Source organism: Heterodontus francisci, chromosome 13, assembly GCF_036365525.1.
Source record: "Heterodontus francisci isolate sHetFra1 chromosome 13, sHetFra1.hap1, whole genome shotgun sequence".
In the NCBI taxonomy this organism is placed as follows: domain Eukaryota; kingdom Metazoa; phylum Chordata; class Chondrichthyes; order Heterodontiformes; family Heterodontidae; genus Heterodontus; species Heterodontus francisci.
In genome coordinates, this window is record NC_090383.1 from 82,222,487 (window position 1) to 82,237,463 (window position 14,977).

General features: G+C 42.1%; 1 protein-coding gene across 1 annotated transcript in view; it reads left to right on the forward strand.

Moving 5' to 3' along the window:
- Positions 1–14,977, forward strand: part of rrp15 (ribosomal RNA processing 15 homolog) — a 38,721-nt gene that overhangs the window by 2,368 nt on the left and 21,376 nt on the right. Inside the window, exons 2-4 of the mRNA XM_068044134.1 lie at positions 4,800–5,053; positions 8,147–8,244; positions 10,347–10,548. Of these exons, the coding sequence (XP_067900235.1) occupies positions 4,800–5,053; positions 8,147–8,244; positions 10,347–10,548 (554 nt within the window). The remainder of the gene's footprint in view (positions 1–4,799; positions 5,054–8,146; positions 8,245–10,346; positions 10,549–14,977) is intronic.

Genomic DNA, 14,977 nt, shown 5'->3' on the forward strand with positions numbered 1-14,977 from the left:
TTCCATGCGGCTCACATGGCCAAGCCATCTCAAGCGCCGCTGACTCAGTAGTGTGTATAAGCTGGGGATGTTGGCCGCTTCAAGGACTTCTGTGTTGGAGATATAGTCCTGCCACCTGATGCCAAGTATTCTCCGAAGGCAGCGAAGATGGAATGAATTGAGACGTCGCTCTTGGCTGGCATACGTTGTCCAGGCCTCGCTGCCGTAGAGCAAGGTACTGAGGACACAGGCCTGATACACTCGGACTTTTGTGTTCCGTGTCAGTGCGCCATTTTCCCACACTCTCTTGGCCAGTCTGAACATAGCAGTGGAAGCCTTACCCATGCGCTTGTTGATTTCTGCATCTAGAGACAGGTTACTGGTGATAGTTGAGCCTAGGTAGGTGAACTCTTGAACCACTTCCAGAGCGTGGTCGCCAATATTGATGGATGGAGCATTTCTGACATCCTGCCCGATGATGTTCGTTTTCTTGAGGCTGATGGTTAGGCCAAATTCATTGCAGGCAGACGCAAACCTGTCTGAGACTCTGCAGGCATTCTTCAGTGTGAGATGTTAAAGCAGCATCGTCAGCAAAGAGGAGTTCTCTGATGAGGACTTTCCGTACTTTGGACTTCGCTCTTAGACGGGCAAGGTTGAACAACCTGCCCCCTGATCTTGTGTGGAGGAAAATTCCTTCTTCAGAGGATTTGAACGCATGTGAAAGCAGCAGGGAGAAGAAAATCCCAAAAAGTGTGGGTGCGAGAACACAGCCCTGTTTCACACCACTCAGGATAGGAAAGGGCTCTGATGAGGAGCCACCATGTTGAATTGTGCCTTTCATATTGTCATGGAATGAGGTGATGATACTTAGTAGCTTTGGTGGACATCCGATCTTTTCTAGTAGTCTGAAGAGACCACGTCTGCTGACGAGGTCAAAGGCTTTGGTGAGATCAATGAAAGCAATGTAGAGGGGCATCTGCTGTTCACGGCATTTCTCCTGTATCTGACGAAGGGAGAACAGCATGTCAATAGTCGATCTCTCTGCACGAAAGCCACACTGTGCCTCAGGGTAGATGCGCTCGGCCAGCTTCTGGAGCCTGTTCAGAGTCTTTGCTCGAGTCGCTCTGAATGTAACACCACTGTTCAAGAAAGGTGGGAGAGAGAAAACGGGAAACTGCAGGCCAATTAGCCTGACATCAGTCATTGGGGAAAGTGCTGGAATTTATTATGAAGGAAGTATTAACAATGAACTTAGGAAAGCAAGCTATGATTAGAACAAGTCAATGTGATTTTATGAAAGGGAAATCCTATTTGACAAAATAGAGCTTTTTGAGCATGTAACTTGGCCATGTGAGCCGCATGGAAGATGGCAGGATCCCCAAAGACACATTGTACAGCGAGCTCGCCACTGGTATCAGACCCACCGGCCGTCCATGTCTCCGTTATAAAGACGTCTGCAAACGCGACATGAAATCGTGTGACATTGATCACAAGTCGTGGGAGTCAGTTGCCAGCATTCGCCAGAGCTGGCGGGCAGCCATAAAGACAGGGCTAAATTGTGGCGAGTCGAAGAGACTTAGTAGTTGGCAGGAAAAAAGACAGAGGTGCAAGGGGAGAGCCAACTGTGCAACAGCCCCAACAAACAAATTTCTCTGCAGCACCTGTGGAAGAGCCTGTCACTCCAGAATTGGCCTGTATAGCCACTCCAGGCGCTGCTTCACAAACCACTGACCACCTCCAGGCGCGTATCCATTGTCTCTCGAGATAAGGAGGCCCAAAAGAAAGAAAGAAAGAAAGAACTAGTAGGGTAGATAAAGGGGAACTGTGGATGTAGTATACTTGGTGTTCCAAAAGAAATATGATAAGGTGCCTCACAAACCGTTAATACACAGGATAAGGCTTCATCGGGATGGGGCTGATATATTAGCATGGATAGAGGATTGGTTAGCGAACAGGAAGCAGAGAGTAGGGATAAATAGGCCATGTTCAAGTTGTCAGGCTGTGACTAGTGGAGGGCTGCAAGGATCAGTGCTGGGGCCTCAGCTATTTACAATCTATATTGACTTAGATGAAGAGAAAGAGAGTAATGTTTCTCAGTTTGCTGACACTACAAAGGTAGGTGGAAATGCAAGCTGTGAGGAGGACAGAAAGAAGTTGCAAAGAGTTATAGACAGGTTTGATCAGTGAGTGGGCAACAAGGCAGATGGAGTATAATGTGGGGAAGTGTGAGGTTATTCACTTTGATCGTAACAATAGAAACGCAGGATATTTTTTAAAAGGCATGAAACTTGTAAATGTTGATCAGAGAGTTAGCTGTACTCATACAAGGAACACAAAGTTAGCATGCAGGTACAGCAAGTAATTAGGAATGCACATAGCATGTTGGCTTTTATGGCAAGGGAATTGGAGTACAAGAATAAATAAGTCTTGCTACAATTATACATGGCTTTGGTGAGACCACACCTGGAATACTGTGTGCAGCTTTGGTCTCCATATTTAAGGAAGAATATACTTGCATTGGAGGCAGTACAGTGAAGGTTCACTAGATTGGTCCCTGGGATGAGAGGGCTGTCCTATGATAAGCTGAGTAAATTGATTTATATTCTCTGGAGTTTAGAAGAATGAGAGGTGATCTCATTGAAACATACCAATTCTGAAAGGGCTTGACAGGGTCGACACTGAGAGATTGCTTCCCTTGGCTGGAGAACAAAGGGGGCACAGTCTCTGGATAAGAGGATGATCATTTAGGACTGAGATGAGGAGAAATTTCTTCACTCAAAGGGCTGTGAATCTTTGGAATTCTGAACCCCAGAGGGTTGTGGATGCTTCATGGTTAAATATATTTAAGGCTGTGATAGACAGATTTTTGGTTTCTCAGGGAATCGAGGGATATGGGAAGCAGGCTGGAAAGTGGGGTTGAAGCCCAAGATCAGCCATGATCATGTTGAATGGCAGAGCAAGCTCAACTGGCCGAATGGTCTACTGCTGCTCCTATTTCTGTTCTTATGTTCTTCAAAATTGCTTGTCATCCAGCTCCCTGACTGTGTTTGATTCCATTTGAGCTAGCTGAATGTAGCCAGTGCATTTCCAGCTGTCAGTTTTCATATGTGTACCAATGACACCTCTACTTTTCCATCACTTCTTAATCCCTTCATTGCCTCTGCTTGCCCGCCATGTAGTTCCAGACAAGTCTCAGCTTCCTGTAGTTCAATCTTAGTAAGACTGAAGCCATTTTCTCTGACCTTTTGAAAACAAATTCTGCCCCTTTGCCACTGATTCCATCCTCCTCCCTGGTCACTCGTTAGGCTGAATGTGGAACCAGGAGGTACAGGCATGCTGAAGACAGGTGTTTGCCTCTGCTTCATTCCTCTCGCCTAGCAGAAACCTGAGGGCTGCTGCCAGTGGTCCAAAGTTCAAATCATCTTTGCCAGCAAGCTGCCTAGGAATGCCCAGCAGGCATCTGCAGCTCACCAGTTTTGCTTTTTTTAAAAAAAAAAAGGTCCAAGGCCCAATATCAAGTGTGCCTTGCGAACACCCGTTCCATTCTAGGGATTGCTCACTGTGCCCAGTTCATGCTAGTCTGTCAACACAAACCAATTTCTAGGTCATTGTATCTAGTAAGTATGGTTTTAATTGATGTATGACAGAACTCTGGCAATTCTGTCTCGTTATTCTGTGCACTTCAACTAAGCCTTGAAACTTGTGCTGCCTTTTTAAAATGGCATGTTGCATGCCTTATCTTGAACATATTAGACGGGAGTAACTGCAGTTTACTCCCAGGCCTGAAACTTTGCTATGAGGTCGGTAGTCTTAAAATACTAGCATAAGCTGACTCTTGTTATCCACCAGCCCTAGCCCCAGTCTACGCTATAATTTGCTGTGCACAAATCTGCATCTTGCTGCTCATGGGTCTGCTCCTGAGCCTGGCGAAGGTGGCCATCACAGGTCCAGGTTGGATGTGGCCCTTGGGGTGGTCACCCTAGCTACCTGCCTCTATTTCGTGACCTGCCCGTGCCCAGGTGAACCAGGAGAAGGAGCACGTGGTGTCTGCTTGTATGCTTGAGGCCTTCTGCAATTGTTGGGCACCACAGGGACTGGAGGGCATATTGGACACCGGTGTCGGTATTTAGTTGATAAGTTTCCTTTTGTTTAATGATTGCATTCTTATTAGTTCTACCTTTCTTTAAAAGGGGGCATTTTTGTTATGTTTTGGTTTGATGACTCTGGGGCAGCCCAGTGTCTTGTAGGTTTTATAAGAAAAGCCATCCTAGTGCTCTGTAGTGGAGAATGTTAATCTGCTAATGTCCTGTGATGCTGAACTGTTCTTCTGTCAGCATGTTTATATTTTGTTGGTCAATTTGGGCAATCCATTCAATTTGTTCACTAATAAGTTGAAAAAGTCTAAAGTGCACTCCTATGTCAACGTGCCTCTGAATTATCAATGTAAAATTCTGAATAAATCAAAAATAGTCTAGGATTGTAGGGATTGTGCTGTGTATTCTTAAGTGCAGCCTTTTATGTTCAATACTGAATTCCTGTTACAAGCAATAAATCAGTGTTGCAGTAATGTTACAGGAATTCATGTTTGAATGTGGGATCTATATGCACAATAGGATGCAAATTTCTAATTTTTTTCCTCAAACATTTCTGTGCCTGAATATTATTCAGGTGAGCACTGGATCTGTTTTTTTTAGATTTTTTTAGCTTTGAGATTGCTGAACCTCTCGTTGACACTAGATGTCAGCATTGCATCAAATGAAATTCATGAAGAGTGCATTCTTTATATATTCAGAGCAATATACCTATCTGTTCCATTTTAGATTCTGATGGCGATCTTACAAGTGACCCCTTCCCTTCAGAGGAAGATGAGAAAAATCATGATCCAGAGTCTGAACCTGAAGAGGAAACTGCAGATCAGGATCCGACAAATCCCAGTGCTGGCTGGGCAGATGCTATGGCCAGAATTCTAAAAAAGAAGATACCTGGGAACAAACCAGCGATTCTTAATAAAAATAAAGAGAAACAGAAAGAAAAAGATAAAAAGAAACAGGCGATGTTAGAAAAGATGAAACAGGTATTGCATTGAGTTTTAAGATTTGAACAATTAAGATTTTCTGCGTGGGCCTGAAGAGGTTAAATATGTCTGCACAAACTGTATAATACATGGGAATAATGTGCTGAACAGCAGGCAAGCATTGTTGAATATGTAAAATAGGGTGGCAGGTCTGAAGCATTAAAATAATAGACTTTCTGTTTATTGTGGAGCGAAAGTTAGTTTGTGTAACATGATTGAGATGAAATAGCAAAGCTACATCTCTTTCGATGAAGTAAGATAATGGATGACTTGCTAGTGACAAATTTCCATTTTTATCAGGGTCGTAGCATGTAGTTTGTAAAATGTGTTTTACTTATTGTCATATCTTTATAGTTGGAGGTACTAAAAGATAAACATACTCAGCTTTTACCTGTGTGCCTGACTGGGGAGGAAAGTTACTAGTTGGCAGTTTACATCTAAACAAGAATTGAAATGCTCTTCAGGTTCTAATTTTAACTGCGGTGGCAAGTGGAGAATCTGTTGACCAGGAGCTGGTAACTATCAGAAGGAAAATCAAATAGTTTTCTTTTACACCTGAAGGTGATACAGTTGTAGAGCAAGTTACTAGGGAAGCCCATTGAAACTGACACTATACATGTGTTTAACACATGATTCAGTATGTTTCTGGAGAGAGGAAAAATGGAGAAGGTAAGGTACATGGAGTTGACCAATAAAAAAGCAGATTTATTAGGGCCTTTGGGTTTCTAATATTTTCTGTAGCATTTGTGAATTATAGTCAGGGTAGAATGAATATAGTGGAAAAAATGATTTTCATAGCCAGGTGATTTGATTTTTTTCAGTGCAAACAACATTGGCAGCATTTGTTACACAGTTCCAGGTTATAACACGTAGGTATGTTTCATGGAGCTTCCCAAACAAATATTGCTGCTTGACTGGTTTCCCATATTTCTGAATTGTCAGGTGTACAAACATCTGAAATCCAAACAGTTGAGTCCACAGGTTTCACTATTTCCAGACACGTGTCCCATTTTACTTGCTTTCCGTTTTTGGCTTGTGGCTGAATAGAAGCAGGGAGTCCAAAATGATAGGCCAAGATGTGAATTGGGTCAGACTGCTAACTCACAAGTCATGTGCAAACTAAATGGTGCTCTAATCTTTTTTTCGTCCTTATTTAATACCTTGGTGATCTAATATAGAAAGGGATTGTGGAATTGTGTGGTGTATATGGGTAAGCTGTGCTAAACTTGCACTTGGAGAGCACTGTGTTTACTGTTGACCAATGTGGAATTGCAAATGTTTGTCTTGGTTACTTATTTCAACAAGGAAGGTTACTTAATGGATGCGGGCAGTGGATGTGGGGCGGCAATGCCATTTGAACCCCTCAATCACATTGTAAGCCACAAAAATGAAGTTTGAAGAGTTTGTCAACAAACTCCCAAGATTGGATTACTGCCAGTAACCCTGTGCCAGACCTCCAGTGTTTATGATGTTTAGTAGTAAATTCTGTGAAATTTACCTATGTTTCTAATATAGCTGAAATTCCTCTTGACATGGCATGTTTTGAAAGAGATGATTGAGGGGCACTGAGTGCAGTGGGTTAGCGTATTATTCTTAGCCTACAAACATATGAACATACGTACGAACATACAAATTAGGAGCAGGGGTCGGCCACTTGGCTCCTTGAGCCTGCTCCGTCATTCAACAAGATCATGGCTGATCTGATTGTAACCTCAACTCCACATTCCCGCCTACCCCCAATAACCTTTCACCCCCTTGCTTATCAAGAATCTATCTACCTCTGCCTTAAAAATATTTAAAGACTGCTTCCGAGGAAGAGCGTTCCGAAGACTCTCGACCCTCTGAGAGAAAAAAATTCTCATCTGTCTTAAATGGGCAACCTCCTTTTTTTTTAAAACAATGACCCCCCTAGATCTAGATTCTCCCACAAGAGGCAACATCCTTTCCACATCCACCCTGTCAAGACCCCTCAGAATCTTATATTTCAACCAAGTCGCCTCTTCCTCTTCTAAACTTCAGTGGATATAGTCCTAACCTGTCCAGCCTTTCTTCATAAGACAACTCGTCCATTCCAGGTATTAGTCTAGTAAACCTTCTCAACTGCTTCCAACGTATTTACATCCTTCCTTAAATAAGGAGACCAAACTGTACACAGTACTCCAGATGTGGTCTCACCAATGCCCTGTTTAACTGAAGCATAACCTCCCTACTTTAGTATTCAATTCCCCTCGCAATAAATGATAACATTCTATTAGCTTTTCTAAATACTTGCTGTAACTGCATACTAACCTTTTATGATTCATGCCCTAGGACACGCAGATCCTCCTGCATCTCAGAGCTCTGTGATCTCTCACCATTTAGATAATATGCTTTTTTATTCTTCCTGCCAAAATGGACAATTTCGCATTTTCCCACATTGTACTCCATTTGCCAGATCTTTGCCCACTCACTTAACCTATCTATATCCCTTTGTAGTCTCCTTATGTCCTCTTCACAAATTACTTTCCTATCTATCTGTGTCATCAGCAAATTTAGCAACCATGCCTTCGGTCCCTGTGGATTGGAATCTGACAGGAGGCAAGTCTTTTCCCTGAATGCAGGAGTCCCATGTGTTACAGGTTTGCCTGGCTCCATTGCAGTTCCTAGTGGATGTGAGTCTACCACACACAACTGCTTCTAATTCAGTTAAATTGAAAGATTGGTGTCAGAAAAGAAAATCTTACACTGGTGCAGTTGGGGGTTAAGGCATGTTCTTGGGATTTACTCTGCATTCAACTTGTGCTGTACCTGATGCCGAAATGCTTGAGACTGACCGGTGTTGAATGTGGAAAGTACTCCACTTCAGACTAATGTCCCTCAATGAGCACAAAATTTCATTTTAAGAAAAAGTTGCTTTGCTGGCACCAGTTGTAGCACGGTGTTTACAGAAATATTACAAACGCCAGTAACACTTTTGTTGAGAATTTAATTCTGCTCATGCTGTAGCCACACCAGTTCCTGACAAATATTGAGATATTTAATAGTCATTTATTCATTAGAAACCTTTTGATTTCTATGAAGTTCAGATTATTCAGCATGCTCTTTCTTTGGCAGCTCGACAAAAAGAAAGAATGGGAGCAAATGTGCAGAGTGAAACCTGATGTAGTTCAAGACCGAGAGATTGAGAGGAACTTCCAGAAAATAGCCACCAGGTAGGTATCGTACAGCTCTCTATAGACCACGCTTTGAAATGTGAATCCAAAGATCAAGATGTGTAAGTACTCTGCCAGCAAATATGTGAGTTGGACCCTATGTTGATAGGGTAAACAAGATGCTAAATACATGCTTGTTTCAAGTCCCAAATCATGTCGGGATTTCAGGGCATATTTATTTGAAATAAAGACTTTTTTTTTGTTTTTTAATTTAGCATTGCTTTTTATCATTGAAGCAAAAGGTAAATTGATTTCTGCAAATTAAATTCCAGCCATCCACAAATATTTTTTTACCCTTTGAGTCTCATTCAACCATGCACCATCCCCAAACTGAGGACAGACTCATGAATTTCAGCTTTCTAGCTCCGTCTCTCTGTTTTTCAGCATATCTAGAGTAAACCAGGTTGGAAAAGTGCTCAGGAATCATATGTGCCTCATTTCCAGTCCTTGGAGGGCGGACCTGGTGACGTAAATTGCACCTGCCTATATGTGGACAAATATACGCAAAACATTGAAATAAAGCGTACTACTGTTTTTCCCCATTAAAAAGGGCTGGCTGAAAGTCCTGGCATCAAACTTTCAAAGCTTGATAGAGGAGGCCTCAGAGGGTCTGCAGATCCCAGAAATGGCAGTAAAAGGTTTTCTTCAGTTTTTCAGGCAGCTTTGAGGCCTACCGTTGTAAGTTTTTGCCACATGGCGGAGACTTAGAAGTCCACCACAACGTGTTAAAGATCCCATTGGCTGGGAGGAGCAGCATCCATAGCTGGCGAATGTCCCACCCTGCTGGAAATGTGCCCCAATCTGAAAGTCTAGGCTGTGATCTGTTCCTAAATCTCAGTCCTTGCTTTTCTTGATCTTCCCACTAGGTGGCGCATAAAGGTCGTCTGCTGTGACTCATATTTCTCTATTGCTTGATTCCCAAAATAAAATGAATAAATATCAGAGCATTGGAATTCTGATATTACTTATTTGCACATGCCATTGCTCATTTCTAACTGGTAGTAACTGTTAACCAAAAAAGGATTCCCTTAGATCATTTAGTTTCAGCAGTGGCAACATCAACAAGAGAGACAGAGATTATCTGTTATGTTCCCTCCCTGGACTCTGGCCATATCTTGAATGGTTTGTTTTACAATGTGAGGTTTGATGAGCTCACTACCAGATTTGAATCAGTCAGTCTTTATCTACAAACTAACCAGTAGAAACTTCAGCTGATTAAGTTTTACTGTTATATTAGTCATTTGATATTGTGTCATTGTACTTCACCTCCCTTGGGTCTCCAACATAGATTTCCTTGTATGCCAGCCAGCTGTCCTACAGGTTAAAATAAAACAGGTGCCCAATGTTGATACTGAGCGCTTGAATGTTAAGTACCAGCTCATTTCATTTGGAATTTTCAACAACCAGTAGAGAGACTTTCATCCCCACCTGTTTGAGCTGGGTTTGAATTCTGATCATAGGATGAAAGGGCAGTACGCTAATCCCATAAATGACCCATTTCACATTTTAAGAATCTCTGTTCCAGTGTATTTATAAATACTATTCTGTGGGTTTAAGGTAGAAATATTATTGACTTGGTAAGGAATCATTTGGCAATTGCTGGTTTTATTTGCCAATGAAATCCACTGATATTAAAAGTCTTTATACATTTTCCTCAATGGTTTTTGCAAAGACCAAAGTTGTTTGTGTTTGTGGTCCAGGCTTTCTGATGTGGGTTTTGAGCACATAAGTGCCTAACAAGTCTGTTAAACAGCCATTTGAAATTTGACTGGGTTTTGGCATTGAGTGGCATTGAAAATAGCTGCACTGTTCAAAATAGTTTGGTCCAGGGGGGATTTGCTTTCATGTTGCACATTTGCTATTGTGTTCATTCAAAACAAAATCCCTTCATAAAAATATTTTCTTCATTTTTTAAATGAAGAAAACGAAAGGTACTTGGGTAAACATGCGGATGCCTATTAAAAATAAACCATGTAGGCAAGCCAGTGACATTGTGGCAAAGGTGTCTGCTAGCTTGGCGAAAATGGGCAAATTGGCCAGAAACTGAGCAAATGTTTTCCATCTCTGAGCTGGGATGACTAACCTATTTATATAATACACAGAGGTGTTGTGCAGCTATTTAATGCTGTGCGAAAGCATCAGACTAGTGTGGATGAAAAAATTAAAGACGTAGGTGGGTCTGAACGAAAGCGTGCCAAGTTGCTGTCGTCTGTCTCAAAGAAAGATTTCATCAACGTACTCCGAGGATCAGGACAGAATGTGCATCAGGATACAACAGAAAGGACAGCTAATGGTGGAAAACAGGTGAGTGGAATTTCATATGTAATTACTGCACACTGGCAATTCTGTTGATCATGTGGAGGTTGCAACATTTTAAAAGGCTTGGTACATCCATGTATTAATGATCACTGTGTGGTTTTGAGCTAATTAAAGTAGTGTTACTGCACTTTGGACTTTAATTGGGGAGTAGCAACACAGTGGAGAGTATTCTATCACACTTCTGACTTGTGCTTTGTAGATGGTGGAAAGTCTTCAGGGAATCAGAAGGTGAGTCGCTTGCTGTAGAATACCCAGCCAGTGGCCTGCTGTTAAGCCACAGTATTTATGTGGCTGGTCCAGTTAAGCTTCTAGTCAATGGTGATGCCCAGGATGTTGATGGGGGATTCAGTGAATGTAATTCCATTGAATGTCAAGGAGATGTAATTGAAACTTCATTCTACTTTGTACCAATTCATAGACCAGCTAGGGTGGCGTATAGGCAAAATGAATGTCTCACAGGGTGCTGTTTTACTACAGTCTAAAGTAGGATGTGCAGGACACACCCAATTACTCTGCCAATTGCATCATGTACTGTGGTCAGTGACTAAGGAACACTCAGCATATGGACTCTATTCTCTGATCAGTTAATTAAAAAAAAAATACTGATGAAAGGATAAAAACCATGTTCTAACACTAAAGTAATTGCAAGGTATGTTTCATAAAATGCTCAGACATACTAATAGATGGTCTGTGCACTGTCCATCTAGTTTCATAGCTGTCTGGGGTTGCATGGCACCTGTGCAAAGCCCAGATGGCATGAGACTACCTCTTGAGGTGGTCCTGTACCTCTTGGCTTCAGTGCACTTGAGTCAGATTGGGGTCCAGCTTCTAACTGGTGCTACAGCTTGTGTGTGAATGCTTGGGTAAACTACTTTGCATCATCACCATAGTGGTGGTCTACAGCATTGACTAATGCAGTAATGAGTGGCTCGGGCACATTTTCCTTGTAATGCACGACAGCAACATTTATCGTGACACAGCATTCCACCAGTGAGTTTTGGAGCACTTCATAATGAGCGGGAAAAGTGGGGGGAGATGTTAAATTTCCCAAGCACATTCATTCCTTACCTAAAGCAAACTCGACTAAAAAAAAAACTACCTTTCGGCATTTGAAAGGAGAGGTAGCCAAACGGTGTGTCGTGTATCTCGACACAGCTTTTGCATCGTAACCTACTGGAACTACGTACTGATGGCGGTGTGACTTGGGCAGCAGAGTACCCATTGAGAAAGAAACAGGAATAATGAAGGTGGGAGAATTCGAGTCAAATCAGGTACAGAAAGAGAAATAGAGGGTGGGAAAGAAAGCTTTGATTGAGAGAGAAAAGACATAAAGGAAAAGTCAAATTTAAAAAAACATAATTTTGCTGTTTTTAAAGTTGCTAGCAATGACTAAATGCAAGCATCATAGCATTGTACAGCACATTTGGAGGCTTATTCAATCCATTGTGCACGTGTTGGCTCTTTGAAATTAGTCTCATTTCCCTTTCCTTCCCCATAGTCCTATAAATCTTTCCCCAATTTATTCAATTCCCTTTTGGAAGTTATTACTGAATCTGTTATCTTTTCAGGCAGGCCATTCTAGATCCTAATAACTGGGATGAGGTGGAACACTCTGAAGTTTGTTTCTTTATTGGGCCAAAGAGGTGGATTGACGTTGCATTAATAATTCACACATTGTTTAAAGGGTGCTTATGCTCTTAATTGCCAGACTTGACTTATTGTCATAAGTTTAATGGACAATTAATGTGCAATTCCAGTGTAAAAATACTGGAAGGGTAAGATGCTGCTTGTGTGAAGTGAACAGTGGAGTGGCAGAAAGTGATCAGCAAATTCTGGAGATTTGAAAATCATGGTGTATCGGTTAATCCTCCGAATTTGTAGGCCAATTTGCACATTAGTAACGACTTGTTAACACACTGTTATTGCAAGAAGGCCTAATTTCTAGCAAACACTACAAATTGCAAAATTAGGAAAAAATGTTTATTTACCAATAGTTTATTTTTGTGTGTCTGAAATGTCAACATTTGAGTTGATAGCCTGCCTATCTCTGAAGACTCAAGTTATTGATGCATCCCAGTGTTAGCTGAATGAAGAGGTGGTAGTAGGATACAACTTTTAGGATGACCACTATGTGAGCTGGATGGTGGTGGGGGGTTGGCGTAAAATTGAGGGGGAGGCTCCGGAAGGCCTTCCCAGCTCACTCCCGCCTCCACCCCACTTTATGTGGGAGCAGGGCGAGAAACGAGCTGCCTGCCCCAAGCCAATCAAAGCCCTTAAGTGGCCATTTAACAGCCACTTAAGGGCTTTCGCCCGCCTTCATGGGTATTTTACCCATGGCAAGCGGGCGTCCGGTAGACATGAAAGGCTGCCCAGTGATACCTGGCAGCCTCTCAGCACACGGTGGGGCGGGCGCCCTGACAATCGGGAACTGGGTGCCAGATTGAAGGCTGCTCCCACTTCCCCAACACCCCCAGGACACGTGACACCCGCCCTTCAAAACGACCACTCTTGCCTCGCCGGCTCGCGACCGATCTGCCCGGTGAGGCAACACAAACTTACCGTCGGTCCTGGCTCTGTGTCCTCAGCTGGCGCTGCTGGGAACGAGAGCTGCTGGCCCGCTGATTGGCTGGCAGTTCAATGAGGCGGGAGTTCCTCCCTCAAGCAGGTGGAAGTCCCACCTCTGAACAATTAAAGCCCAGGGACCCATAAAATGTGGGTCGGATCCCCGGGCTGGGCGGATGCGGGTTCCCCACTGACTTTTACGTCAGTGGCCAGCTCCCATCCACCAGGCGTATAATCCAGCCCCATATCTGCAAGTATTGTGTGCACAAAGCTCTCAGCATGTACTAATGTTCCTCTCCATAATTGCTCTCTGCAATGTTCCTCCCAGAATTCAACTAAAGGATCGCTTCCGTTTTAATTGAAATAAGTAGCACCGCATTTGGACTCTGACTATGTAACAGTCCAAGACTTACTTTTAACATGGACAGCAAGATTGACTGAGGATGTACTGGGGCTTGCTGTTTTTAAGTCTCAGCCATTTTGGGAAAAGGCCTGAGGAATGACAGTAATGAAAGCTGGAAAACCAACTTTAATTGAAGCTGATTTTTTTTTTTGTCCTATAAAGGAACATCAAAACAAGGTTAAACTTGAACTTTATCTGCTTAACTTCGATAGGGAAAAAAACTAAGTAACTATGTTCAGGTCGTTCATGCAGCTAAAATATATCATTAAAGCAATTGTGGTATGTGAAAGGAGCAAATCTATTTAACTGGAGAATGTGAAAAGTGTCCATTTAACTTGTTTCACTGTCTTTGTGCATCAATCTCATTTTTAATTCTTTCCTTGTCGATGTGGATTCTCTCTTCAGTCTCACCCACTGCTGTAACCTCCTGTATAACAGCATGACCTCTGACTTGCCATGAACAATGTAACAGGGGATCACCAATTTGTTAAAATCTAGAGTTAGGGTGGTTACATCAGATCCAATATCTGCCTTTGTACATGTGAAAATGTACAAAGGAGAATGGTGTACTTTGCGCTGGTGCCTTCATGTCAGTCTCCCCATTGCATACATACACAGTGGTGCTCTGCATCACTACACCTCTGTTAGACCAGTTGGCCATTTATTTTAAATGGCCATCTGCACCATTGACTGACTTATCAGTCGATTTTAATGGGTGGTTGTTTATTGCCATTTCAAAAATGTGTATTGCTTATTGTTAAAATGTTTTACTCAGGCTTCATTTTTGGATATATTGAGCCATTTTAAAAAATTTGCCCAGATGATTATCTCTGGTTTTTAAATCGTGCTAATAAATAGCACTCCTAATTGAGAGTAACCATTTCTTACATTACAGTCTGGCTTTGGAGTTTATCGGAGACACTTTAAATCCAGTAAAGCATCTTTTAGAACCATACCTCAAGTTTGCAAACTAGTTACATGATTTGTAGCATTAGATCAATGTTTCATAAGTTGTTTCTGCTGCTGAAGTTTTAAAAAGATTTAAGGGAGAACAGATACATTTTTAATAAACTTATTGCCTGAATGTTCTCCCAAATATTTCCAAGCTTTAATTCAGCGCCACTTGGGCAAGAAGGTTTAGCATTTCATTCAATATTTTCTTAGTTATTTAAAGGAAAATAACATATTCAAAGTACATCCCTGAAATATTATTAGTGTTGGATCCCATTAGTTACACAAAGAGAGACGAAGTCCGACTGTAGCTTTAAGAAACTTTATTGCAGTACTTCTTGGTTACATCATCAGCAAAGCAAACAACAACAACAACACCTGGGCTCTTCTCTCCTCTCCTTCTCTCTCCTGCCCTCTCCTGTCTGAGCAGGGAAATAAAGCCTTTCTTATAGTTCTTCATACAAATCAGTGACACCCCCTTTATGTTCCCAATTGGTT